General features: G+C 37.4%; 2 protein-coding genes across 5 annotated transcripts; one reads left to right on the top strand and one right to left on the bottom strand.

Moving 5' to 3' along the window:
• Positions 1-2,777: 2,777 nt before the first annotated feature.
• On the top strand, positions 2,778-6,135 carry LOC112433430 (uncharacterized). The gene is made up of 6 exons (XM_076877742.1): positions 2,778-4,096; positions 4,587-4,632; positions 4,990-5,081; positions 5,171-5,281; positions 5,399-5,672; positions 5,997-6,135. Exons 1-6 carry the CDS (start codon positions 3,438-3,440, stop codon positions 6,021-6,023), a joined length of 1,209 nt encoding a protein of 402 aa, XP_076733857.1. The 5' UTR covers positions 2,778-3,437; the 3' UTR covers positions 6,024-6,135.
• Positions 6,136-6,446: 311 nt separating this feature from the next.
• On the bottom strand, positions 6,447-10,512 carry LOC112433431 (uncharacterized). Of its 4 annotated transcripts, none has more exons than XM_024801626.2 (15): positions 10,361-10,512; positions 10,055-10,194; positions 9,622-9,847; positions 9,434-9,509; positions 9,031-9,311; positions 8,913-8,951; positions 8,733-8,806; positions 8,552-8,629; positions 8,078-8,283; positions 7,897-7,996; positions 7,637-7,799; positions 7,428-7,534; positions 7,198-7,342; positions 6,934-7,060; positions 6,447-6,784 (listed from the first exon to the last, which is right to left on the bottom strand). In XM_024801626.2, exons 1-15 carry the CDS (start codon positions 10,406-10,408, stop codon positions 6,447-6,449), a joined length of 2,148 nt encoding a protein of 715 aa, XP_024657394.1. In that variant the 5' UTR covers positions 10,409-10,512. The 4 variants fall into 4 exon arrangements, with proteins under 4 accessions (XP_024657394.1, XP_024657396.1, XP_024657395.1 ...); XM_024801628.2 differs by having other exon boundaries at positions 6,447-6,751; XM_024801627.2 differs by having other exon boundaries at positions 8,913-8,948.
• Between the last annotated feature and the right edge of the window lie 272 nt (positions 10,513-10,784).

The following is a 10,784-nucleotide window of genomic DNA, read 5'->3' as shown; positions in this document are numbered from 1 at the left end:
TAGAGTCACTCCAACAGCTTTTACCAAGAAAATAATTACGAATGAAAAAGAGAGAAAAAAAAAATCAAATAGTACCCAATGTTTTTCACATCCTGCATCATATGACATTTTTTTTCATGTGCTGCTACTTTTCTGAATTCAATAGTGATGGGATTTCGGTTCAGCTCACTAAAAAGAGCCGGCTCTTTCGGCTCCGAACCGGCTCTTCAGGTTGTTTTGTTGCTTTAATTAATTTATTATTAACAATAATATAAAAATATGCACAAAAGGAATTACTAACGTAAAAAAAAAGTGATTTTATTTATATATGTTTATATATAAATATATGCGGTGGCCCCTAGAGACAAAACACGTACAAACTACAAAACACATTTCTAGCATGAACTGAACTTCCAAAGCAGAGCTACTAGATCACTTAAATTACACAATTGAAAGCATGTGTGTGTTGGTTGTGTATTTATACACAGGCACTCATATATATTCAAATAATTTTTAAAAAAAGTTCATTTACCTGTTACTACCACACACCAAATCCGGTCGTTGGTACTTGCTGGCTTGTGTAGCCACAAGATAACAAAAGCTCAACACTGCGCCCAGCATCCTGGAGCACTTCTGTTGTCTTTTGTACGTGTTTTGAGTTTTTATGTGCTTCTGAGTTTTTACGTGCTTCGGAGTTTGTACGTGTTTTTACGTGTTTTGGAGTTTTTACGTGTTTTGGAGTTTGTATGTGTTTTTACGTGTTTTGGAGTTTGTACATGCTTCAGAGTTTGTATGTGATTTGAAGTTTGTATGTGCTTTGTCTCTAGGGGCCACCGTAAATATACTTTTATTTATTCACTTCACATAAAATGTAATAAATACAAAAATCAACTATTCACATTTCAACTTTTAACTATTTAAATTTTCAGCTTTTTTCTTTTACAAATTTAAAGTGAAACAACACAAAACACTGCAAGCCACAACACAATTAAATATAAATTATAATATGAAAACAAAAAGAACATGCACATTCTCTGTCATATTAGCCTGCATGAATAAACTTTCTGAATCCTTCATCCACAACCAAAAATAGTTGTGGATGATTACTATACCTTTCTAATGTGACGTTGTTGTCCCTGGCTCTCTTTCTCTCTCTCTCCCTCTGGCTCTGTTCCTGTGCTACTGAGTGTAACTACCGCCCCTCCCCCCTCTGCCCAGCATAAAGCACAAGGCTCGCGTGCAGAGTGAAGCGGAAAAAAAGAAGCTCCTTATCGGCTTGTGATAAGGAGCCGGCTCGCGTCGTTCACGTCAAAGATCCGGCTCTAAGGCTACGTTCACACTGCAGGCGAAAGCGCATCAAATCCGATTTTTTTGGACCCTATGCGACCCATATCCGATCATGGTATGACAGTGTGAACGACACAAATCCGATATTTTCAAATCCGATCTGGGTCACTTTCGTATGTGGTACTGAATCCGATACATATCCGATGTTTTAGAAAGTGACTGCTGTTTGAACGGTCATGTCGCATTAAATCTGTCTTTTACGTCACTGACACAAGACAGACGCCAATTATCAGCTCCGGAGAAGCGCCCGAGAAGACATCGCGAACACTTCCTTGCCATCCAGTGTAGATGTTAGTGAATCTGTTGGGAAGACAACGTTGGGGAAACGTGAACATTTTATTTTCACGTATATTTTATGTACTGTATAATCTGCAGATTCTGACAGAAATCTGCAACTATCCTTTGAAGCACTGCTCCTCTAAAACAGCAATAAGGATCATTATTAGGTTATTTACATTATTATGTAAATAACAAAATAACTTAAAGCAAAAATTGGGAAACGTAAAGTCGGAAGTCTTTATATTAAGGGCCATCAGCCAAACAATATTGTTTGCTCTGGGTATAAACGGGGTGCGTTGTGTGTGACGTCTACTTTTGCGCATGCGGGTCGCTTTGAGCGTTCACACTAGAGCGCGTTTGCATTCGCATTTTATTTGTAGTGTGAACAAGCAGACAAAAAAATCGGATTTGATCAAAAAATCGGAATTGAGCATTAAGACCTGCAGTGTGAACGTAGCCTAAGAGCCATTTCGTTGGCGAACGACCCATCACTAGAATTCAATCACCCAGTGTTGATAAGGAGGCTCTCTCTGCGCCTTCCAGTTCCTGAGAATCATTTGCCATCTTGTCATAATAGCAGTCTGAATCCAATACTTAAATGATTGTGAAATTCCAGATAACATGTTCCAGTCTTACATAAAATGTTGGCTATCACATTAGCTTCAATTTTTTATAACATTACCAACATAACAGTAAGTTTTGATATGAATTAACCAAATGAAGTTTAGCGTTCACTCATGTTTAATAAAAACAAAGGTTTTGACATGTCACCACATGCTGAGAAAACATAGATCATTGCATTGATTCAGCAAGCCTGAAGCTCTACAGAGGGATGGAAAACCTTTTTTACTTCAGTCGTTATTAAACTCAACAATTGAGCAGCTGATACCTGTTTGCTATTTGCTTCAGCTATGATGACCTACATGTATTTTCTACTATAATGACATTGTGAACTCCGCTCCATTCCATTTAAGTCCATGATTATGGCGTTATTTTTGTGCCACTATTCTGAGCGGACGTAAAAAAAAAATTGAGCGCACGTAAAAAAAAAAATTGCAGGTGCAAGTGTTGCATTTTGAGGAGAAATTTATTTTGAGCTTACAAAAGCTGAATTTGAGTGAACAAAATTCATTGCTGCGTGCAAAAAACGTATTTCAGTATTTGCGCTTATCCATATACACACACAATAGCACCCCCTCTCGCTCAGTTTTTTCATTTGCGCTTGCTCGCAATGTGTTGCTTGCGCTCACAACATTCTCTGCTTCGTACGCTCAACTCTCTGTACACCGTTATAAGTGTGCCACAAAACCAACCAATCACAGACTTGGTTTCAAAAATTCTGATTGGCTCTTACGGTCTCCAATCAGCTGGCTAGCTACTGCTTTCCGGAAACACTGTCCGAAATGTAGCTAAATCCAGCTAAAATCTCTTAAACCCCAATTTGCGGATAATATCTTTAATCATTTTATTTTAAAATATATTATTTTTTAAGACTATTGTTGGTGTAGTAGGATGTAGTTGCATCATACAACCATGCCAACTGACTAATTTTTCCAAATTATACTTGAGTAGCTCTCTTTTATGTCGTCGAATACTGAATAGCAGCACGAAAAGAGCATGTCCCGGCCACATGTAAGTAATATAAAATCATTTTGTTAATTATTATTCGCTTGATAACTGACGTTAGCTAATTTGCAAACTATGCAAACTTGAAAAATGATGTACCTCATGTAGTTTGTTTTATGGGTTGTTTATTTTTGTCTGAGATACATCATTTCATTGTACTTGTCCATGTTCCTTGCTGCTTTTAACAGGACATACTGAGACAGCAAATGATGCATAGACTCCTCTCTAAACTGAAAGCTGCTTTAAACCAACAACCACTAAATCTGGATTATTTGGAGTTCTTGACTCGTCATGAGCTTGTTCTGTTTGAATCTTTCTCTCAGCAAATAGGCGGTCTGTCAGAGATTACAGAGGCTCTACAAAACGTTCATCATCTGGTTCAGTGTGAAATTAACATCAGCTCTGTGGCCATTATTGAACTGGAAACAGAAGTTGGTCTGGGACCTGGCCACCCCAAAATCGTACTAGAGAGAGAAAGACTCAAGAATTTGTTGGACATTCAGCTGCCAGTCAGCTGCATTGCTAAATGTCTTGGTGTTTCAAGAAGAACAATCTACAGGAGGATGCAAGAATTTGACTTGTCTGTGAGAGGAACATACAGCACAATGAATGACCAAGAGCTGGACAACATCATATCGGCTATCAAAAATCAGATGCCAAATGCTGGCTATCGAATGGTTCAAGTACATTTGGTTTCTATGGGTCTCCGTGTTCAGTGGTGGAGAATGATGGCCTCCATGCATCGAGTTGATGCTGTAGGGATCTTCAAACGGATCACAGAACTAGGCTGTGTTGTGCGAAGAAGCTACTCGGTGCGAGGCCCTCTCTCCCTGGTCCACATAGACACAAATCACAAGCTAATAAGGTAAAATACCCACTTATATAGCTCTAACACAAGTTGGGCAGAAAGATGCACGTTATACTTTAAATCTGCTTTAATCAACCTTATCTGATAGGTCTTTCAGTGTATTTATAATATTTTAAAAAGCACTTGATAGAGTAATATTAAGTAAAAGGAATACAGGATGTGTAACAAAACCAGCAATATTGTTAATTGTAAATTTTCTTGAGCAATTATTTACACTTTGTATATCGATATTTTCCATGATAACAAGCCTATCAACACATAATATGTTAAGTGCTCCAGAAAACTTAAAAAAAATCATGACAAGAGAACTAAAATATTTAGTCTCATTGAACTTATAAACATATAAAAATGTTGGTATTATTTTCAGCACACCTGACAAGTGTCCAGTTTAAGTCAGTGGCAAGTGTGCATACTGAAAAATTTATTTTCAATGTCTTACATGTTCTGCAAATCAAGCCTTAGTGAGATTGTTTTCCCTCTGAAACAGGTACAATGTTGTGATCTTTGGTGGAGTGGATGGCTACTCAAGGAAGGTAAAAGTGTAACTGTTATGTAGAATATTTGGTAGTTTTGAAATGAGAGCTTTATTAGGTTGTTTTTTTATGAACATCAATTATTCAGCAAGCCAACATAGTGGACGATTTGCAATTATTATTTTTTTAAATTTCTAATCAGTTCTTTACCAAAAAAGGTTAAACTAAAAGGCCATTTTCATTTTTTGATAAGTACTACCAATATTGATGTATAGACTACTCAAGCTTTGAATTATGGTTATGAACATAGAACCGTACAATATTCCTTGAACACTTATTATGAAACTGCATTATTAACTGAAAAACTATACATGATCTGAAACCAGATCTTTAATTTTCCATTTGTTTTTACTGCAGGTCCTGTACTTGGATGCAGCAACTAACAACAGGGCAAAAACTGCATTCTCATTTTTCCTGAGATCAGCCCAGCTTCACGGCTTGCCATCAAGGTTTTATGCCCTGATTTAATTTATATGCTAGCAACAAGTATCATTAAAGAAAACTTTAAAAATTCCTTAAAAATGTATTTTTATCATAGGGTTAGGGCAGATCAAGGAGTAGAAAACCTGGACATTGCACATTTCATGTTTGCCACAAGAGGAACAGGGAGAGCGAGTTTCATATCTGGAAAGAGTGTCCACAATCAGAGGTTAGTCTTTTGATGTTTTTTATATTATTATTGACTGCATGGGTAGATTGTTGTAGCAGTTCTGATATTGATTTGAAGCATGAAATACCTGAAATCCAAATTCAAATGTATTTACAGAGTAGAACGACTTTGGCGTGATGTCTGGATTGCAGTCACTAGCAAGTACCATGATATTCTTCACTCACTCGAGGAGGATGGCCTGCTTGACATTTCAGATGTCATTCATCTTTTTGGTGTCCACTACATCTTTGTCCCTCGACTCCGAGCAGATCTTGTCACCTTTGTTGGAGGATGGAATAATCATCCCCTCAGGACAGAAGGTGGTCTCACTCCTGAACAGCTCTGGTGTATGGGACATCTACAAGAGCTGGACGAGGGCGAGAGACTTGAGGTACCAGCTCATAATCTGATTTTTTTTTTTTTTTTTTTTATTTAAATGTTGAATTTCAAAATTTTAGTTAGCAGTTAACTCTGCTCTTCTGAAATTAACAAATTAAAACACTTGCAGCACATCTGGGAGATGCTTCTGGTGATTTTATACATTCTTGCTTATCAATTACCACTAATCTAAATTACAGTAAGAAGAACATGAAAACAAAGGCATTCTTTTTAAATTGTTGTATTTTAATGGAAAAAACGCTTACACAAAATAACATTCCTCCCAAAAGTACCTATTCTGGAATAATGACCATTATATATGTTTGTGGATTTGAAGGAGCTTCGGGATCCAGGCATTGACTGAGAGAGTGCTGTACTGCAAGAAGAATCTAACAGCACAGTTGTGGTTCCTGAAGTTGAATGCCCACTGGATGAGGAAACCCTGGAGGGCCTTCAGAGAACTATTAATCCCTTGGAACATTCTGAGTCACACGGTCGTGACCTGTACATACAATTCTTGCTACAGGTGTCAAACCAACAGTGACACTTAACATGGACGTGAAAGTCAACGTTCTTTTAAGTTCTCAAATACTGGATTTCTTTGCTAAAACATTCAGATTACAAGTAGACAAGCAAACAAAGCACTTGCTTATTATCTATCAACGTAGGACCCTACACAAAGTTTTGAAGTCTTGTCATTTTCATGAAACGGCTACGAACATCTTAACAGCTAATGTTTACAAACATTTTTACTCATTTAGTTTCCAAATTACAAGACAACAATGTGTTAAACTCTGTGGAATCCACCACCATATTTAACTGCTGCACTCATTATGGTTTTAAACACTGTGTAAGTGTCCAGATGCTGCACTGGAAAAGTCACAGTACAAGTGCATGCACTCACAACTGGGTAACAAATGGAGTGATCTCCCAGCCGCTCCTTACATTCATGGTCAAACTTGCATGTTATTTTGAAATGTCTCTTTTCATCAGGAAGGATGGGAACATGGGACTGGCCGGTCATCCACTGGAGCACATGGTGGACAGCAAGAGACTCTGATTTTTCACCACCTGCACCGCCTGTGTTTCCATCTGTGATGTTTGAAAATGTTTCTGAAGTCTTTTCTAAATAAAAAGCAATCTGGATTACAATGTTTTAAATTAACAACTAAGAATACTTTCTAGTGCCCTGCATGTTAAAGCAAAAATATTTAACAGATGCATACGGTATATATACAATACTATAGGTATATACAGCTAATACTATATAGTACCTGATACTTCAATCTCCTGCAAGAAATCTTGCAAAAAATTTATGATCTTCCTCTCAGTTCTCTCCCTAGATGTCCCTTTTTCACTGAAATGTGGTTGGCAGCTCATCATAATGAAATCAGCGTCTGGCTGTAAATAAGGAAATAAAGTAGATTATATTATAGATATATTGTTCATTCAAAACTAATAAATAAATACAGGATAACTACAGTACAGATAAGTGGACTGTCTTTGGATCAGACTGAAGCTGCTATGTTAATACTTACTTTGAGGATTTTCCCAGGAACAAACAAACTGTGGCAAGCTTCAGGATTTACAGCCATCAGGTTCACAAGACCATAGAGTTCCATGCCCTTTCGGAGCTGCTGTAGCATTGGAATCAGTCTTGTTGTAGAGTGTAAGACAATAGCACTTAAAAAAAAAAAAAAAAAAAAAAAAAAAAAATGAAAAACTAGTTGGGGGGGGTTAATGATCTCTCTGATTTTTTCTCCCTTACCGGATCATGCTTTCCTTACTATCCATCTTTATCTGGTTTGTGTATCCACAGCTGACAATTTCATCAGCCCACATCATCAGATACTGTATGTCTGCTGCATCTTCAACCTGGAAATGTATAATGTGAAAGAGGAAATACAGAAGGTTAAAAGTGTTTAAAAACACCATACTCATAATATATCATGTGCCAGAGCTAAACCAGGTGCTCACTTTGCGGATGAGCAGGGAAGATTCCACATCTGCAACATCCTCCTTAGACAGACAGCTGAAATCAACCTCTCCTGAGCAGAGGAAATTGTAGCACCATTCTTTGAAAAAGGCAGGAGATGGGCCTCCTTGGGCGAGGCTGACTGCAATTATTTCACCAACAGTTCTGTGTAGACAAATGATTATAATTCATTTTCAGGTAACATTTACAAAAATATCGGATGCGTATTAAATGTAATACACAAAGCTCGTATGTAACCAACCTGAAGTTTTCATTATCAAGATCGGTCAGAGAATACTTGGGGTTTTTGCCCTTGTTCTCAAGTCCTTCAAAGAATCTGCTTTCAATACCTGAAATCATGTCTTTCATACAAAAAATATCCGCATTTTTAAGTTATCCATTATTTATTGACACTAGGACAAAACAGGTAATAGGCAACTCACCACTCAAAAACTCTTTCCTAAGTGCTCCTGTATCCACGCCTGCCTCTCCAATGAAAACCACCCTAAGAACACTGGTGGGAGATGCAGCTTTTTTTCTCTGCCACTGGAGAATGCCTCTGTCTGGAAGGTCTTCTCTGTCCACACACAACTTAAATTCTGTTGTGGTGTCGACTTGTTGTTCAAGGCAACGCAATACATCTTCCACGCTTAACAAAAACAGGGTAGAAAACATCCTAAGCTCTCAAAGAAAAATAATCATCTTTAGATTAAAAGAGGCTACCACATTAAACGTGATTAGAAATTATTGCAGCATGTTCTGTGCAACAACCTTTAACAATAATTTAAAGTAGTGTGATCATAAAATGTTTTATATGAAATTAAACCCCAGGTATTGTGTAAAAGATCTTACACATAATTTTAACAAATGGTTCTGCATAATAGTGTGTATATGAATTATAATAGAGCAAAAAGTACCTGTCTGTTGTGCATACTGAAGTTTGAGCTGGTGTCCCTGTAGTTTGGTCATTTTCTTCAGGCACCATGCATTGAAAGCTGATGACAAAACAAAGTTTAAAAAAAATAAAATAAAAATACATATGTTTGCGTGGACTGTTACTGATTAACATTTTTTCATAAACGGCTGAAAAAAGATTACCTATCCCCACACAGACTCGCATGGACTGTGATCTCATCTTCAGGAAAATCCTTAGTGCATATTGGACAAATAACCTACAATTCCAAAAATGGGTACATGTTAGGCATAGTGGGAAAAAGATCATTACCGATACAAAATTCATTGTAGTTACTATGGTTTTTAGTAATGTGCTAGGTTTACCTTGCATTTGCTTTTCACAATGCATAACTCCGATTCCTGCTGAATCAAAAAACAGTAATTGTGATACTATATTATTTAATCAAAATTGCTCCTTTTGATTTCATCAAAATTGTCTCACCTCATCATCAGTCTCATCAGGAGAGAATTTTCCTTTGCACGTATTGATGTGTACTGCAAGCATCTGCAGAGGCATAACTTCATTACACTGGTAACATATCTTCTTTGGCATCTTTGAAAAGTGCTGTGAGTCGGGAGGTAGAGGAGATGTGTCTAATGTTTCCTGAAGAGGTACTATGTAAAAAGTGGATTTGCCACCTCCTGACACAGCTTTCAGTGTTTTGACAGAATATCCTTCTGTTTCAGGTGGAATTACAGTGAGCTTTCGTCGACCACTGCCACCTTTATTGACAGAAAAATAGCATAAACAATCAAGCAGCAAAAGTATCAACTACATAATCATAATGCAGTATGAGCACGCAAGAATGCCAAAAAAATACATAAAAACTGAATTAACAACAAACCTGTTGCCTTATGTAAGAGCCATCCTCCACAAAGATATTCCATTTTTGGAAAGGTTTCTTCCAGAAGTCTAGAAATCTTAGTTAAAAACACCGTTAAGCAGAATGGAACACTAAACGGACTGTGGCATATGATTCAGGCTAAATGCGTCTGCCAATGACTGATTTTAATACTGACTACACAAACTTACCTCTGCATGGTCACCATCTTCTGGAAGAGACACTGTTTGTCTCCCCATGCCAGCTTGTAGGAGTTCAAGCTCCTCAGCTGGCAAAGGTGTGTAGGATGTGTTTTTTGACAGCAAATAAAAACTGAGGCCTGTGGTCTTACTGCCTGCCTTAACAAGCTGCTTAGTAGATGTTAAACATCTCTTTTTACCACGGCTCAAGTGTGATTTGAAATATCCTGGAAATGATCTGTGGGATGAAAATGCATGAGTTTAAAAAATGCAGTGTTGCATAACATAAGGGTTATTGTTTAATAAAGTTATTAAATATGACATCAGTCCTTAATAGCACATTTTAATTTAAAAATCAATGTTGATAAATCCACAAACCAAATAACTTTAACAGAAAAGATTGCAAAAAGTTAAAATAAAAAAAACACACAAAAAAAGCAAAAACCTTGTCATCTCTTGCTGGATAGTCAGATTTCTAGGCTCCGGCTGCCCACTCTCTGTTGGCCTCCCTGAAGGATTTGTGGATATGTTGTTAAGCAGCAAAGACACCAGATTTCTTACTGCTGACTCAACTGCACCATTACCCTAAAAAACATGATTAGGATACACTGCCTCAGTAAGACAACTATGCTGGTAATTACCCATAAGGCTAGCTTAAACTCTACAGCTGCATCTGTAACTACAATTTCACAGCATATTAAACAGAAAGGACAGCAAATTACTAAATTCACACAAAAAAAATTAAACTCACCTGATACTGTGGTGTAGTATTATTGGAGCCATTGTTTGATTCTGCCATCTCTTCTTTAGCTGCAGAGTAAATCAAAAATCCCTCTATCTGCAAGAAGCGAGGCTGAGTGGACAGTGTTTCCGGTGTCCGGAAAGCAGTAGCTAGCGAGCTGATTGGAGACCGTAAGAGCCAATCAGAATTTTTGAAACCAAGTCTGTGATTGGTTGGTTTTGTGGCACACTTATAACGGTGTACAGAGAGTTGAGCGTAGGAAGCAGAGAATGTTGTGAGCGCAAGCAACACATTGCGAGCAAGCGCAAATGAAAAAACTGAGCGAGAGGGGGTGCTATTGTGTGTGTATATGGATAAGCGCAAACACTGAAATACGTTTTTTGCACGCAGCAATGAATTTTGTTCACTCAAATTCAGCTTTTGTAAGCTCAAA

This window comes from Maylandia zebra, linkage group LG19 (genome assembly GCF_041146795.1).
Source record: "Maylandia zebra isolate NMK-2024a linkage group LG19, Mzebra_GT3a, whole genome shotgun sequence".
Taxonomy (NCBI): Eukaryota; Metazoa; Chordata; class Actinopteri; order Cichliformes; family Cichlidae; genus Maylandia; species Maylandia zebra.
The sequence above is the reverse complement of the archived record's forward strand: the minus strand, read 5'-3'. Positions and strand labels throughout refer to the sequence as shown.

Coding starts and splice junctions, on each gene's coding strand:
- LOC112433430 (XM_076877742.1), top strand. CDS start 3,438: ATGATGCATAGACTCCTCTCTAAACTGAAAGCTGCTTTAAACCAACAA. Junction 4,097..4,586: donor ACAAATCACAAGCTAATAAG/GTAAAATACCCA, acceptor CCTCTGAAACAG/GTACAATGTTGTGATCTTTG. Junction 5,282..5,398: donor AAGAGTGTCCACAATCAGAG/GTTAGTCTTTTG, acceptor ATGTATTTACAG/AGTAGAACGACTTTGGCGTG.
- LOC112433431 (XM_024801626.2), bottom strand. CDS start 10,408: ATGGCAGAATCAAACAATGGCTCCAATAATACTACACCACAGTATCAG. Junction 7,535..7,636: donor CTTCCCTGCTCATCCGCAAA/GTGAGCACCTGG, acceptor ATACATTTCCAG/GTTGAAGATGCAGCAGACAT. Junction 7,343..7,427: donor AGTAAGGAAAGCATGATCCG/GTAAGGGAGAAA, acceptor TTTTTTTTTAAG/TGCTATTGTCTTACACTCTA.